The 17863-nt window shown below is 37.9% G+C and overlaps 1 protein-coding gene across 2 annotated transcripts; it reads right to left on the bottom strand.

The window, feature by feature from the left end:
• Positions 1–2774: 2774 nt before the first annotated feature.
• On the bottom strand, positions 2775–15881 carry LOC132854281 (H-2 class I histocompatibility antigen, Q10 alpha chain-like). 2 transcript variants are annotated; one of them, XM_060882565.1, is made up of 6 exons: positions 15677–15881; positions 11657–11902; positions 7116–7406; positions 4971–5267; positions 4658–4881; positions 2775–4480 (listed from the first exon to the last, which is right to left on the bottom strand). In XM_060882565.1, the coding sequence occupies exons 1-6, from the start codon at positions 15744–15746 to the stop codon at positions 4454–4456; spliced, it is 1155 nt and encodes a 384-aa protein (XP_060738548.1). In that variant the 5' UTR covers positions 15747–15881; the 3' UTR covers positions 2775–4453. The 2 variants fall into 2 exon arrangements, with proteins under 2 accessions (XP_060738548.1, XP_060738549.1); XM_060882566.1 differs by having other exon boundaries at positions 2776–4480; positions 4658–4821.
• Positions 15882–17863: the final 1982 nt, after the last annotated feature.

Below are 17863 nucleotides of genomic sequence, written 5' to 3'. Positions count from 1 at the left end.
TTTTGTTTTGTTTTTATAAACACTTGCAACAAACAGGTAAAAAAGTTCTAGTTGAAGTTTTAGAGGTGAAACTTTAAATGAAGTGAGATTCAGTGTTTAAAAGAATCTAAAAATTACATTACTGATGGATTGTGTTATAGGAGGTGTGTGGTGGCGTTGTGTAGAGTAGTATTACACATTTCAAACATAGCAATAATATAAACTTCTTCTTCTTCTTCTTCTTCTTCTTCTTCTTCTTCTTCTTCTTCTTCTTCTTCTTTCGGCGTTTCCCTTCAGGGGTCGCCACAGTGAATCATCTCTCTCCACCTATCCCTATCTTCTGCATCCTCAACACTTGCACCCACTAGCTTCGTATCCTCATGAATTACATCCATATACCTCCTCTTTGGCCTTCCACTTTGCCTCCTGCCTGGCAGCTCCATTTCCAACATTCTCCTACCAATATACTCACTCTCCCTCCTCTGAACATGTCCAAACCATCTTAATCTGGCCTCCCTAACTTTGTCCCCCAAACGTCCAACATGAGCTGTCACTCTGATGTACTTGTTCCTAATCCTGTCCAATCTTGTCACTCCCAAAGAGAACCTCAACATCTTCAGTTCGGCTACCTCAAGCTCTGACTCCTGTCTCTTCTTCAGTGACACTGTCTCTAAACCATACCGCATGGCCGGTCTCACCACTGTCCTGTACACCTTCCCCTTGATTCTTGCTGATATTTTCCTATCATAAACTATTATGCCAAAATAAGGTCAATTTCAGAATCAGAATCAGAAAGGTCTTTATTGCCAAGTATGTTTTCACATGCGAGGAATTTGTTCTAGTACAGGAGCTCCACAGTGTAAACAAAATGGCAATGATAAGACATGAACACATATATAATAAAGACAGTTGTATGTACAGTGGAAAATGTGCAAATTGAAATATAAATGTGCAAATTGAAATATAAATAAGTATGTGTAAACAATGTAAGAATAGAGTTTGTTCTGTGTATATCAAGTGTTCATCAAATGGATTGCCTGAGGGAAGAAACTGTTCCTATGTCTGGTCGTTCTGGTGCTCAGGGCTCTGTAGCGTCGACCAGATGCCAACAGTTCGAAGAGTGAGGGGTGAGATGTGAGGGGTCCAGAGTGATTTTCTTTGCCATTTTGCTCACTCTGGAGAAGTAAGTTCCCACCGAGATTTCACCCAATTATTCAAATATGTATTACAATATTCACTGTAAAATTGAAGTAAAATGATCATCAAATTAATGTTTATATTAATGAGATGGGAAATGAAGATTTCTAAAGCTATGAATCATTAAAGGTTTCAATTGTCTGGAAAAAGAGATGATTTGTTGAAGCTTTGATGAACGCTGCATGCCAGTCGCTCCTGCTGGTCAAATATATTTATAAATGATATCTAATAATCAAATAATATCTGAGTTGATAACGTGGTGATTTAGTAGCAATTTCATTTAACGATGAAATAAATATCCTGTGTTTGTGTGACTTAATTATTGTGTAAAACACATACACAGGTTGATACATGCTACATGTATCTACAACAGATATTGTATTAAATTGTCAAATCACACGCATATAAAATCAGTTATTTCACCATCAGTGTGTTGAACCCTAATAAAGAGAACTATAAGATTAAATTCAGGTTAATTCAATTAAAGTTTATTTGTATAGTGTTTTTCTCACAATTGACATTGTCTCACAGCAGCTTTACAGAACATAAACATAGAACAAAAGGTTAATATAAAGAATAATTTAAAGATTAATATAATACAAAATTTCAGATTAATATTAGATATATTTAAATGTGTTTGTATTTATCCCCAATGAGCAAGTCTGAGGTGACGCAGGTGACTGTGGTGAGGAAAAACTCCCTTGGATGGTAAAGGAAGAAACCTTAAGAGGAACCAGACTCAAAGGTTAACCCATCCTCATTTGGGTGACACTGGGGGGGTGATTATAAATATACAGTCTGATAAATGTTGTATTGATGAGGAGATTGTTGTCCTCAAAGACCACATGGAGCTGGCATCTCCTCTTAGTATAGCAGAGACTAACTAGAGCTGGTAAATCTCTAGATGCCTCAGGATCCTCACATGGTTGGCCTCATCTCGGTGGAGGTCAAAAAATCTCATGGAACGGAAGACATTCAGATCTGGTACAATTTCTGGATGCCTCAGGATGGGTAAAAAGAGAGAATAGGTGGAGATGGATTAACGTAGCTGCTGTTCATAACATACTAAATGATAATATGCATTTGGTCAGATGTACTAGAGCACAATATTATGGGATGTATTATGTGTACGCCTGACTAAAGAGATGAGTTTTTAATGTACATTTATACTGAGAAAGTGTGTCTGAGCCCCGAACACTATCAGGAAGACTATTCCAAAGTCTAGTATTTTGTATTTAGGAGCTAAATACAAAAACACTGTGACTAATTAATTTGTCAAATAACTTTCACAGTCAAGACATTTATATTATTATTTATTTCTCTGTTTCAATGAGAGAAATGATGTAAGATTGAGGTTCTGTGCAGATTCCATGTTACACAACCAAACGCTGTTTATTGTGCAGGTTCATTAAAGGAGTCTCTCTCTCTCACACACACACACACACACACACACACACACACACACACACACACACACACACACACACACACACACACACACACACACACACACACCTTTTGTATGCAATCTTTGTTAATGAAATGGACTCAGTGGAAAAAGTATAGTGTAATATTTATTTTCATGTCCATCAGGTAATTTACCAAAAATATATATTAAATAAAAAACATATATACTTGGTAAGTAAACATTTTCATTCATTTTCCAGTTGAGTACAAAAGTGTGTGTCCCAGGTTTGAGTTTGTGAGCTTAAAAAAAGTGAAAGAGTTTTAAAAGCCAATTTGACTTTGGAGCAGTATTGTCTGTGCTGTCAGGGTGGGAGGGGCTAACCTCTGTTTCCTGTCAATCACAGATAGCTCTTTCCTCTGGGTGTTATACTGAATTTGGGCAGAAAAGTAAAAACACCCTCTAATTGTACTGATGTTTCAAGTTACTGGGTATTAATACTTTTGCTCTCAAATGTACACACTTTTGCACACACATATTATTCTAAAATATGTCTCATGTAACAATACATAAATATATCATCAATCTTGATACATTTAAGTTTAAAAAAGTGCAAAGTGACTCATATTGCCTTTAGTTCATAGTATTCAATACATCACATTTCAAATAGTTAAAAAAGGCATTAAATAATACATCATAAAAAGCAATAACAATAACTTTGCTAATAATGCTGCACATGATCCATAATGTAAAAAGCTTAAAAGACAAGAAATGACAAAAAGGCATCAAAATAGCCTGTCCATAAATATTTCTCTGTAAACATTGCAGTAAACACTGCCAAAAAACACTCACAATTGTGAGTATAAACAAAAATAATACAGATTATTACAGTAATTACTGTATTTTTCCTCTGTACCTGTTGTGCATGTTTCATGCACTGAGAAAAACAGAAATATCCTTTAATAAGCTCACTGTATGTCTAAAGGAAGCTGCTGACTTCAGTTACTGAAGGATTTGTGAAAATTTGTCCAGTTTTGTTAGTAATCTTTGTTGTTCTGGTTGTTGAGATTCTCCTAACTGATGTAACACCACATTAAAACCCACTGGACTCTAAAATAAACCCCCAACATAAACAAACCCAAACACATAGAAGAAACATTACATGGATCTGGATGGAGTTTTGGTTTGAAGTAAAACTAATAATAAATTTTGTCTTAAGAAAACCCTTCCTGGGCCTCCAGTCCTTCACAGAACACAAGCCACACAACAATTTCTCTTAGACCACATACTGACAAGTTTTAGGAGGAAAAATAAAGCAAATGCATCTCTACACCAACACTAGCTGAGTTTCTGCTCCAATCTAGTTTGAAAATGTCAAAATGTCACAGTTAATAAACTATAGTCACCCTGGGATCCTGTGTGTTGGTCATTAAGGTAAACATCATTTGCTTCATTCACTGACTAATATGGAGTAAAGCACGTTTACATTTACTGGCTGTTGCTGGGATCCTCTGAACTCCTTCCTCTGCTCTGTACAATCAGGAGTTTTATTTTAAAAATAAAGCTGTGTAGTGACTCAGCTTCAGTTCTTACACCGCTGTTCTTTCTCTTTCTTTGTCTTTAAGCTTGTACTTTTATCCACAGTAATAAAGTACTTATTGTACTATTGTACTTGTACTATTTATCCACAGTAGTAACTACTGATAAAGTCCATAAGTTCTGATAAAGACTGAAAATAAGCATTACACTGGAGTCTGAGTTAAACCCACATGAAAGATGTATGTATTCACTCTTCACACCCTGAATGGAAGCTTCAGTAGAGGAAAACCTGGACAGGAAATCGCTCTTCAGTGTGGAGGCTCACTTCCTGGTTTAGACCGGAACGTCACTGTGTGGAGTCTAAAAGACAGATGATAATCAGAACAAAATGTCTTCTGTAACTGATCTTCAGAAAACAGCCAATGTTCCACTCAATATAAATTCAGTGAGCTGAGAGAACAGTCAATACTGCTTTTCTAAATTAAACTTAAATATAATAAATGTAATATAAATATCAAAATATGTACTTTAACACACCTTTAGGGGATGTATCTCAGTTCCATTCTGTTGAATTTCAGGGGGTTTGTCTGCACCAGAACATTTTATCTTCTTCCAGAAGAACACTCCAACAGCAACGAGAACAAGGAGAGGGACGACTACAGCAACAATGATGCCAATATTCCCTCCATCTGATCCTCCATCTGATCCTCCATCTGATCCTCCATCTGATCCTCCACCTGATCCTCCACCTGATCCTGAACCTGTTAAATCAGCACAGGCTTTATTCTCTGCTGCATCAGTAAATTACTTTAACTGTAACTGTGTAGTTTTATAGGAAAGTGTTTCTGACCTTTTGTGTTTGATTGCTTGTTCACATTCAGCACTAACTCCTTCTCCAAGCTGCTGTGCTGAATCACACAGGTGTAGTTGTGTTTCTGCAGCTCCTCAGCTGGGACTTTCAGAATGCTTCTCTTCTGGAAGCTTCCATCCTGGTTTATTAACGACATTCTGAGCTCCACGTTCTCATGCACGTCCTCTCCGTCCTTCCTCCATGTGATATTCACTGCTTCGGGGAAGAAACCTGTAGCGTTACACACCACCTCTGGAGAAGACGAGTGTTTCTGGATCACTGAAACCTCAGAATGAACTGCAAAAACACACAGGAAGAAATATTACAATTCTTAAGCCAAGCTCAAACTGTGCCATTTTTCAAAACACTTTCCGATTGTTGCTGTACAAAAATGATCCCCATGTCACACTGTAGGATCTCAGTTGTCGTCCTGTCAGACTTCAAAATCGGACACACACGAGAAGACTTGTACGGGGTTTTACGTCATCAATCCAGGACACGATCAGTCCTGCATTCTCTCACTAAAATGGCAGGTATCAGCAAACAAAAACAATCTGTAGCATTAATTTTGTTTATGACAATCCTTGATGAAAAAAGACATGGAAAAACAGCAATCAAAGACGACAGATTTTACCCTAGGATTCTAGAAATCTTTCAGAATTTTCAAAATTTGTCTTGGACGATGAAATTATGGCCAAAATCGCACAGTGTGAGCCGGAGTTTACATATTAAATTATAAATCTGACAATGTCACCATCAAAGTGAGTGTTAATACTAAAGAAGTGTGTTATTAATCAAATGTGTGCGTGTTGTGAAGTGTGTATACAATCGTTGTGTGTGTTGTGAAGGATGTAAGAGTATGCTGGAGTGTGTTTTGAGGTGTGTGAGTAACAGCTGTAGTTACAGTAACAGAGCAGGGGTCTCATTTATAAAACTGTGCGTAGGATCCCTACTAAAAGTTTACGTACGCCCAAAAGCCAAAAATGGCGTACGCCAAAAAAGATTCCGATTTATAAAACCGTGCGTACACACTCCTCTAAGCAATGTTCCCTTTATAAATCACAGATCACCCGCAGATGTGCGTACGTGAAATCCCGCCCTGTACACGCCCATTTTTAACCATAAATAGTCAATGCAAATCACTGCGCGGGCACGAGAGTGGGCCTCGTTATAATGAGATATACCAGACCTATAGGGTGAGATGATAGATTCTAATAGAATTATTTCATATACAAAAAGGTCTTAGAGTCAAAGTTGAGGATTACTTATAGTTTTTTTTATATAAATAATTTACCTGTCTGACAATTCCCACTGGAAACAGCCGGTTGCCAAGAACCCCAGAGTGGTGAGGACTTGTATTTGGACTGGGATGGCATGGTTCCGGCGTGTTGCCCTCTCTAATATCGTACCCAATTCAGCACATAGATCTAAGAGCACAGCTCTAGGGAATTTAAATCGGCTTATTAACCAGTCATCATCATGGGCCAGGAAATCATCACGGTCCCTGAAAACTCGTTCTCTCCTTATTCTGCAATTGGCGTAATCCTCCAACAGTGCCAGCAGTGCCATCATGAAGCATTACATACCCGGGTCGAGGATTTATATGTTTCTAGCAATTAGACTGATCGTTAACACCTTGACAAAATCACAGAATTAATTTGTGGGCGAAAATTTAAGACGAAAATGTTATAGTGAACACATACTTCTTCATGACGGTTTTGTAATGAACACCGTAATAGTTAGGACCGATGATGAGTAGCGATTGTGCTTCATGACTGTATTTGCAGACTTTGACATTTTATGATAGCTATATGTACATTAAGGAAAATATTTCGTTTTTACACTGTGTTCTGCAGTTCTCTAATAAAAGGGCATTTCATGCTATTTTGTATCACATGTAGTCGCGCCATCTCCTCCTGCGCTCCCGTTGTGGACAATGTGACTGTAAGGCATTCCCTTTGTCTCCAGAATGTGCGTACGCACAGCTCAAAGTTTGCTTAAAGGTGCGCACATTTTCGCGTCAAGTTTGTTTTTTATAGATCACAACCTTTGCGTGAAAACTGGCGTACGCACGTTTCCAGCCCCGTTTTGTGCGTACGCACGCTTTATAAATGAGACCCCAGGTCACACACTTTCCTCACATACCTTTCCTCTCTAGAGTCTCTCTGCTGTGATTCACAAACTTCTTTAACTGATCAATACAGTCGTATTTCAGGTAGTCCATCCAGTATCTGGCCTGGTCTCCTTTAGGGTCCCACATGTTTATAAAGATTTCAGCTTTCTCATTAGCTGCAGTCCAGGTTCCACTTCCAAGTTCCTGGTTCCAGTTCAGATCCAGACTGATGAAATCTTCTCCATCATAACGATACTGACTGTATCCTCTAACAGTGACGTTATCAAGCCCACAGCCAAGCATCCACTGGAGTTTATGATCTCCTGCGCACACACATTCACACACACACACGTACACACACATGCACGTGCGCACACACACACACACACACACACACACACACACAGAGCAATATAAAAAGCTGCTAAAATATTTTTTTTTAATTTCCAAACTAAAGCATATTGTTGTTTTTTCAGTTGTATTTTTTTGTTGCTGCACCATAAGACTGAGAGAAACACAATTTCAATCCTCTGTATGTCCTGGACATATAACAGAATTGACAGCTGATTCTGACTCTGATATCACTCACTCACTCACTCATTTTCTACTGCTTATCCGAACTACCTCGGGTCACGGGGAGCCTGTGCCTATCTCAGGCGTCATCGGGCATCAAGGCAGGATACACCCTGGACAGAGTGCCAACCCATCGCAGGACACACACACACTCTCATTCACTCACGCAATCACACACTACGGACAATTTTCCAGAGATGCCAATCAACCTACCATGCATGTCTTTGGACCGGGGGAGGAAACCGGAGTACCCGGAGGAAACCCCCGAGGCACAGGGAGAACATGCAAACTCCACACACACAAGGCGGAGGCGGGAATCGAACCCCCAACCCTGGAGGTGTGAGGCGAACGTGCTAACCACTAAGCCACCGTGCCCCCCACTCTGATATCACTGAGACTTTATTACTGGATATTACAGATTTCTGCACTGGAATCTCAGATATACAGTTAGCTCCATATATATTTGGACCCAGGCACAATTTTTGTTTTTTTTAGGTATTTACCAAAACATATTCAAGCTATAGTTGTATATGTGTATTGGGCTGAAAATGCAGTCTCTCAGGTTTAGAGACTTGGTCCCCCTTTTTCATGGGACCAAAGGTAATTGGAAAATTGAATCAAAAGCTGTTTCAAAAGCTGTACTTTTGCCTGGGATTTCTTGTCTCTGGCTGGCCCAGCACTTGTCTCGCTGTTTTAATGCATCACATATTAAATAAGGTGCACACACATTCATTTGGAGAATTAAAAAAATAAATAAATAAAAAAACATATAGTAAGGTAAGTGTGGCGTGGGCGTGGCAGCCTGGGCTTTGCACTGGGCTGGTTCCATGCTACACGCCTTGCTTTTTTTAATGCATTACACACTAGTTGACAAACATATCATGAGTACGACAATAAAAGCAGCCATATTAGTTTAAAAAAAAAAACACAAACAAAAAGACAGGGTAAGCATGGCATGTGTGGGATGGCTGGAGATGGGTATGGATTTTGGGACCCCTGGACTCCACAGCTCCTCACCTTGCTAGCCTGTTGCAATACGACGCTGGTGGGGGTCTATCCTATGCCATGTCCATGAGGGGTATCAGAGGCAGCTTTTCTAATACCTTATTATTAATAGCTGTATCAATATTACCATTATTATTATTATTGCTATTATAACTACTACTATTATTATTATTACTATTAATGGCTGTATTAGCATTATTATTGCTATTACTACTACTACTATTTTTATTTGTTCTCTTCCTGATCCTTTAACCTCCCCCTCATTCCGGATGAAATGAGTATATTTGTAAATATGTTTATTATTACTACTACTGCTAATACTATTATTACTATTTGTCATTTCTTATTTTTCATTATGATTGTTGTTATTCTTATTAATATTGCTATTACTGTTGATATTGTCACCTTCCTCATACCCCTTTTTCCAGTTTTTTTTTTGTAAAATTTATTTTATTTATTTTTTTGTTTTGTGTGATACTATTATTATCTTCATCATTATTATTGTCATATATATATATATATATATATATATATATATATATATATATATATATATATATATATATATATATATAAATATATATATTTAACTCCAGTTATGTCTGTTGTACTTCCCTACATGCTCCTTTATTCATATATCTCCACTCCCACACCCAGTTACACTTACAGTTACACCCACACACACACGTTTTGTTGGTCTTTGTATTTTGCATGTAATTTCTCTTCTGTAAATATTGTAATTGTCTCTTTGCATAATAAAAAAAAGTTATTCATACTAAAAAAAAAAAGCTGGACAGGTGTAGGCTATTCCTTCATTATGTCTTCATCAATAAAGCAGGTAAAAGGTCTGGAGTTGATTCTAAGTGTGGTATTTGCACTTGGAATCCGTTGCTGTGAACCTACATCATGCATTCAAAGGAGCTCTCCATGCAAGTCAAACAGGCCATCATCTTCAAAAAAAAACCAACTCCATCAGAAAGATAGCAGGAACATTAGGAGTGGCCAGATCAACAGTTTGGTACATTCTGAGAAAAAAGAATGCAATGGTGAGCTCAGCAACATAAAAAGGCCTGACCGTCCACAGAAGACAACAGTAGTAGATGATCACAGGATCCTCTCCATGGTAAAGCAAAACCAATGCACAACATCCAGCCAAGTGAAGGACACTCTCCAGGAGGTAGGGGTGTCATTGTCAAAGTCTACAATCAAGAGAAGACTTCACAAGAGCAAATACAGTGGGTTCACCACAAGATGCAAACCATTCATAAGCCTCAAGAATAGAAAGGCCAGATTAGACTTTGCCAAAAAAAAATCTAAAAAAGCCTGACCAGTTCTGGAAAAGCATTCTTTGGACGGATGAAACTAAGATCAACCTTTACCAGAATGACAGAAAGAGAAAAGTATGGAGAAGGTTTGGAACAGTTCATGATCCAAAGCATACAACGTCATCTGTAAAACATAGTGAAGGCAGTGTAATGGCATGGGTATGCATGGCTTCCAGTGGCACCGGGTCACTGGTGTTTATTGATGATGTGACAGAAGCAGCCGGATGAATTCTGAAGTGTATAGGAATATACTGTCTGCCCGGATTAAGCCAAATGCAGCAAAGTTGATTGGAGGGCATTTCACAGTACAGATGGACAATGATCCAAAACAGACTGCAAAAGCAACCCAGGAGTTTTTTAAGGAAAAGAATGGAATATTCTGCAATGCCCGAGTCAATCACCTGATCTCAACCCGATTGAACATATTGAGGCAAAACTTGCAAAACTTGCTGAGGCAAAACTAAAGGCAGAAAGACCCACGCACAAACATCAACTGAAGTGATTTCCATGGGCTCCAGACTTCAGGCAGTCATTGCCTGCAAAGGATTTTCAGCAAAATATTAAAAATGTACATTTTATTTATGATTATATTCATTTGTCCATAAAAATGGTTGCAGTTCCTGAACATTTTACTTTTACTTGATAGTTCTCCCCCTTTAATTAAAGCTGAATGTCTGCTCTTCAAATGCATCTTGTTTTTTTATTTACATTTTATTCTGGTAGCATACATAGCCAAAAGTGTGAAAATTGTGCCTGTGTTCAAATATATTGTGCCTGTGTCCAAATATATTTGGACCTAACAGCATTTAAAATGTTGATTCTAGACCAGAAATATTTTGTTCATCGTTCTTTAATCAACAGTTTATTTGGATAAAAAATATTGGTGTTTCTTATAGTTTATTTAGGCTTGAGTAGTAGTTGGAGTAGACTCTGCAGATTTTAGGGGAAAAGGATATGAATAATATGTAATCTCAAACAGAGCACCTCTAAGAGTAGAGTAGAATGTCATCTTCAAACATCTTTATGTTATATTTCATATACTGAAATATACAAATTTCTGTCTCATGCCAAAAAAACGGTCTAAAGCACAGAATACTTCAGAAATAATGATATTAAACATTTCTACACAAAAATTCTCTAAAGTTCAGTAAACAAATAAACTAGAAGTCGGTTTCTGGTACAGTGTGTGTGTAGTTTTATAATGAAATAAGCTGAAGCTTTACTGAACATCTTACAGAATCACACACAGCTCTTCAGGAGACTGAGTCTGATACTATCTGTGTTTTCCTGTCACAAAATGTGTGAGCTCATATTGTTCTACAGGAGCAATCAGTCATACAGGCTACAACACTGAGTAGAAGCTAATTGATGTTTTAATCATTTGGTAATTTTCATCAAATCTACAAATTGTTTGGTAGGCAACACTGACAAGGGCACAGATTTAGGAACATTGTCTGTTAATCTATACCAGTTATTTCTGAGTAGCTTTTATTTGTGTTTTCTGCTAAGCTAGCTGTTTCAGTAAAGCTTTTGTGCCTCCTGCTGGAGGAAGGTGGAATTGGAGTAAGGTTTTGAGGTTTATTTGCTTATTTTTCACAACTCCTGTCCCATCAGTTAACCATTCATCAAAGGTTTCACAGTTTGTTAGTGATTAAAGCTCTGAGTTTCACCTTCAGTTTGATTCAAGCTTTTCATTACTGTAGCCACAGAGTCCTGATGAGTCTCAACACGCTCTGTTTCTCTGTTCCAGTAACCTTTATCATCAGCAGTGATCTTCTGTATCCACTCTGTCTTTGGGATCATCATCTTGATGTTACTGTTGTAGTACACAAACTGTTCCCCATCCAGCAGACCAACAGCAGTGACATTTATTCCTGGTGTGACAGCGGTGTAGAAGAACTGCTGAGAGTGTGTGTCTGTAAAGGATAAAATACATTTTTAACATATCTTATGTAACAAAACTATTTTTGGATAAATTCTAAATTCTACAAAATTCAGAAAGAAATCACCAACAATTTGTGAATTACTAAGGCACACCTGACACACACACACACACACAGAGAGAGAGAGAGAGAGAGAGAGAGAGAGAGAGATCAGGTAAAAATAACTGTAAATGTAAGAGTTGATTATTTGAACTGAATAAATTTGACAAAAGTGTAAAAACATAAAAATTAACAATCAATTTAAGCCATTTTAATTATACCTATAATGCAATGAAATGTGTAAAACCTGAAGGGTCTGAATCTGTTCAGGACTCATAGTAACATTTGTGTGTAAGGTCTGATTTAGACTCTTCATATCCGGTCACCAGCTGGTGGCGCTATAACAGTATTTGTAGCACCAGGGTCATGGAGAAACGTTTCATTTCATGTACTGCGTCAGCTATATATAACTGAAATGACAATATCTTAACTTGACTTAAAGTGAACACAGAGATGTGATTATATCTCATCACTGACCATACATGTGAACTCTGGATCACACCAGATGAAACACTGTTCAGAATACAAGCAGTTCTGCTGGAATTTAACATCATGAATGTCTTTACATCTTGCTGATCATAAGGGATATGAATCTAATTTAAAAAAATATAATTTAATCTTCTATGTAGTGTATTAAAAGGCTTGATTTAAAGGTCACACATCCTCTTGCCAAAGAGAGTATTATGATAATCAATCACTAATCATGAGACACACCAATTAAAAATAAAGATTATTTTAAATAAAAATATGATAACACATCTACAAGGATACTGAGAAGAATTGGTGTGACTTTCTGTGTCCTAACATGGCCTATCACACTTATTCATTACATTTCCATAGCAACAGTGTTTGAGACATTAAAAATTCTTTCATCATAAATTTACTGACATCATCGGACAAAATTGTATATAAATTTAAATGGACACCCTGGAAGGAGTGCCAACCCATCGCAGGGCACACACTCTCATTCACTCATGCAATCACACACTACGGACAATTTTCCAGAGATGCCAATCAACCTACCATGCATGTCTTTGGACCGGGGGAGGAAACCGGAGTACCCGGAGGAAACCCCCCGAGGCACGGGGAGAACATGCAAACTCCACACACACAAGGCGGAGGCGGGAATCGAAACCCCAACCCTGGAGGTGTGAGGCGAACGTGACAACCACTAAGCCACCGTGCCCCCCTTCATTATAATACTGACAACTTTATATTAATAAACTTTTAAGAGCATCATTGCAGTGAGTAAAGAGTTGAAATGTAATACAAAAATTTATAATATAAAATAATAAAATAAAATGTAACCCAAATGATTATTAAGGATTTACCACAAGAGAAATGCTGATATTATTATTATTAAAGGAGAGTGGGGCACAACCTAACACTGTGTTTTTAATAGTTAGTTTAACATTATTGTTACATATGTCTTGTACAAATATGTGAAATATATATATATATATATATATATACACACACACACACACACACACACACACACACACACACAGCTCAAAAAATAAAGGGAACACTTAAACAACACAATGTAACACACTTATGTGAAATCAAACTGCCCACTTAGGAAGCAACAATCAATTTCACATGCTGTTGTGCAAATGGAATAGACAACAGGTGGAAATTATAGGCAAGACATCCCCAATAAAGGAGTGGTTCTGCAGGTGGTGACCACAGACCACTTCTCAGTTCCTATGCTTTCTGGCTGAAGTTTTGGTCACTTTTGAATGCTGGTGGTGCTTTCACTCTAGTGGTAGCATGAGACGGAGTCTACAACCCACACAAGTGGCTCAGGTAGTGCAGCTCATCCAGGATGGCACATCAATGTGAGCTGTGGCAAGAAGGTTTGCTGTGTCTGTCAGCGTAGTGTCCAGAGCATGGAGGCGTTACCAGGAGACAGGCCAGTACATCAGGAGACGTGGAGGAGGCCGTAGGAGGGCAACAACCCAGCAGCAGGACCGCTACCTCCGCTTTTGTGCAAGGAGGAACAGGAGCACAGCCAGAGCCTTGCAAAATTACCTCCAGCAGGCCACAAATGTGCATGTGTCTGCTCAAACGGTCAGAAACAGACTCCATGAGGGTGGTATAAGAGCCTGACATCCACCGGTGGGGGTTTTGCTTACATCCCAACACCGGGCAGGACGTTTGGCATTTGTCAGAGAACACCAAGATTGGCAAATTTGCCACTGGCACCCTGTGCTCTTCACAGATGAAAGCAGGTTCACACTGAGCACATGTGACAGACGTGACAGAGTCTGGACCACAGTTGCATCACAGACTGTCCAGGCGTTGGCGGATGCTTTAGTCCAGGTCTGGGAGGAGAAACCCTCAGGAGACCATCCGACACCTCATCAGGAGCATGCCCAGGTGTTGTAGGGAGGTCACACAGGCACGTGGAGGCCACACACACACTACTAAGCCTCATTTGGACTTGTTTTAAGGACATTACATCAAAGTTGGATCAGCCTGTAGTGTGTTTTTCCACTTCAATTTTGAGTGTGACTCCAAATCCAGACCTCCATGGGTTAATAAATTTGATTTTCATTGATAATTGTTGATTTTGTTGTCAGCACATTCAACTATGTAAAGAACAAAGTATTTAATAAGACTATTTAATTCATTCAGATATAGGATGTGTTGCTTAAGTGTTCCAGTGGTGCCCCCAGAAACTTTTAATAGGGGTGGCCAGAGGAGGCCACAGCAAATCTTGGGGTGACACAAAAAAAAAATCAGTGTAGTGTGTGTGTGTGTGTGTGTGTGTGTTATACTTGATGAACTATTGTGAATTCATTATGCATTCAAATTCATTGTAGGGGTGGCCGTGGGACCACTTGTGGGCGCCCCTGAGGTGTTCCCTTTATTTTTTTGAGCAATATACGTGTGTGTGTGTGTGTGTGTGTGTGTGTGTGTGTGTATATATATATATATATATATATATATATATATATATATATACACACACACACAGAGGCCTACAGAGTCCAGTGGAGATCTGAGAATCTTCTCAGCATATATATATATATATATATATATATATATATATATATATATATATATATATATATATATATATATATATATATATATATGCTGAGAAGATTCTCAGATCTCCACTGGACTCTGTAGGCCATTTACACTAGCAGAGTTTACAGCAGCGGTGTCCAATCTTATCCACAAAGGGCCGGTGTGGGTGCAGGTTTTCATTACAGTTTTCATTGGTGTGGCTTCTGCTTGGTTGGAATGAAAACCTGCACCCACACCGGCCCTTTCCGGATAAGATTGGACACCGCTGGTTTACAGAGTTTACAGAACTTCCTCAATCTAAAAGCACCACCCACCAAATCCCGGACTGTTCACGTTCCTCTCTCATGTTTAAAGCAGCGCGAAATGCAGGACTTTTAAGCACCCAGCGGTCACAGACAAGTGTCATTTATTTCATAGAATAATAGACTGAACTGTTTCATCTTGAACATTTGTTAATGTTATTATTACTATTGTTGCACATTTGTTAACGTTACCGCTGTGTTTTTGTAATTTCATGTAAAGACGAAGATAAAAACACTTCCGTTAATTATTAAACTTCATTCTTGCACTGAAGAGTAAAATGAGACCCACAGTTTATATTCAGTCTGCTGTTTCTACTGACCAACATTTACTTTATAATTATTTAATAAATTATATTTCTAAACTTACCTGCTGCAGAAAGATGAACAGAAAATGTGAGTAAAAGCAAAACATTAAGTACAGCGCTATTGTCCTCCATTTTACAGTGCAGACTTTGGCCAATCAGAAATAAACAGTTTCACTCATAAAAATGTTCGTCACCGCGTTTAACAAGTAATAAAAAAACAATTCAGGATAAAACTCAGGTCTCTGTAGCGAGTGTCTGACTAAAGTGCCGAGGTTTCTCGGGAAAGTCACGTGATCGCATACGGTCTTTTTCAGTGGGCGGTGACCGGTTTGTTCTTACATTTACAGCATTTGGAAGACGTCCCTTTATCCAGAGCGACTTAAAGAAGTGCTCAAGTCTCTGTTATTGGATACATTAACTGGTTCACTAGATTACAGACTTAAGATACCATGAGTCTAAATCACTGTTCAAAATTTTTTTCTTTTTTTTTTTCTTTTTGGTTTTTATAAACACTTGCAACAAACATGTAAAAAAGTGCTAGTTGACGTTTTAGAGGTGAATCTTTAAATGAAGTGAGATTCAGTGTTTAAAAGAATCTAAAAATGACATTATTGATAGATTGTGTTATAGGAGGTGTGTGGTGGCGTGGTGTAGAGTATGTTACGTCCAAGGACGTATGTTTTTGCGTTTTATTTCCCTTTCTTCCTGTTTCCCCTCTCTACTTCTCGCAAGCAGGAAGTAATAGGTACCACCTGACCGCAATGTGTTATTGGGCTAGTCATCTTGTTGTACAGGTTGCCTATTATCAGATAACCCATTTTTGTTGTAAGTTTACTGTTTTGTATATACTTTTGTTATGTCTTGACCTATTAAGTTATTGTTAATTCTTTGGGGAGGGATTTGTAGAGAGGTGGGTGCCATTTTTCTTTCATATATTGTTTTCTCTTGTTTAAGCTAGTTAGGGAGTTAGTTTAGTATTGTAAATTCTGTTTTGTTTTCTTTTGTAGTTTAGTTAGTCTTTTTCTAATAGTTAGCGGGTTTATATTATGTTATTTTGGCCTTGCCCCCTCTTGAAGCCTTGAAATCCTCCCACATTTGAAAAATAAAAGAACTTGTTTTGATATTGAGTTTTGGTCTTTGTAAAGCCCTGGGGTTGGGACTTGAACCTCGCTGCCTCCACACATCACACCAGTTTTATTCTGTTACTCATTCCCCCCCACCCCTAGACTAGCTGGGGACGTAACAGTAGTATTACACATCTCAAACATAGCAATGATATGAACTATTATGGCAAAATACAGTAAATTTCACACAACTATTCAAATACGTATTACAATATTCACTGTAAAATTGAAGTAAAATGATCATCAAAGTAATGTTTATATTAATGAGATGGGAAATGAAGATTTCTAAAGCTACGAATCATTAAAGGTTTCAATTGTCTGGAAAAAGAGATGATTTGTTGAAGCTTTGATGAACGCTGCATGCCAATGGCTCCTGCTGGTCAAATATATTTATAAATGATATCTAATAATCAAATAATATCGGAGTTGATAACGTGGTGATTTAGTAGCAATTTCATTTAACGGTGAAATAAATATCCTGTGTTTGTGTGACTTAATTATTGTGTAAAACACATACACAGGTTGATATTTACTACAAAAGATATTGTATTAAATTGTCAAATTTAAATTGTCACACATAAAATCAGTTTTAAATAAAGGTCATTTATTTCACCATCAGTGTGTTGAACCCTAATAAAGAGAAGTATAAGATTAAATTCAGTTCAATTCGATTCAAGTTTATTTGTATAGCGCTTTTTACAATTGACATTGTCTCAAAGCAGCTTTACAGAACATAAACATAGAACAAAAGGTTATTATAAAGAATAATTTAAAGATTAATATAATACAAAATTCCAGATTAATATTAGATATATTTAAATGTGTTTGTATTTATCCCCACTGAACAAGTCTGAGGTGACTCAGGTGACTGTGGTGGGGAAAAACTCCCTTGGATGGTAAAGGAAGAAACCTTAAGAGGAACCAGACTCAAAGGTTAACCTATCCTCATTTGGGTGACACTGGGGGGTGTGATTATAAATATACAGTCTGATAAATTTTGTATTGATGAGGAGATTGCTTTCCTCAAAGACCACATGCAGATGGCATCTCCTCTTTAGGATCGCAGAGTCTAACTGGAGCTGGTAAATCTCTAGATGCCTCAAGATCCTCACATGGTCGGCCACA

Source organism: Tachysurus vachellii, chromosome 12 (assembly GCF_030014155.1).
Source record: "Tachysurus vachellii isolate PV-2020 chromosome 12, HZAU_Pvac_v1, whole genome shotgun sequence".
NCBI lineage: Eukaryota > Metazoa > Chordata > Actinopteri > Siluriformes > Bagridae > Tachysurus > Tachysurus vachellii.
The sequence above is the reverse complement of the archived record's forward strand: the minus strand, read 5'-3'. Positions and strand labels throughout refer to the sequence as shown.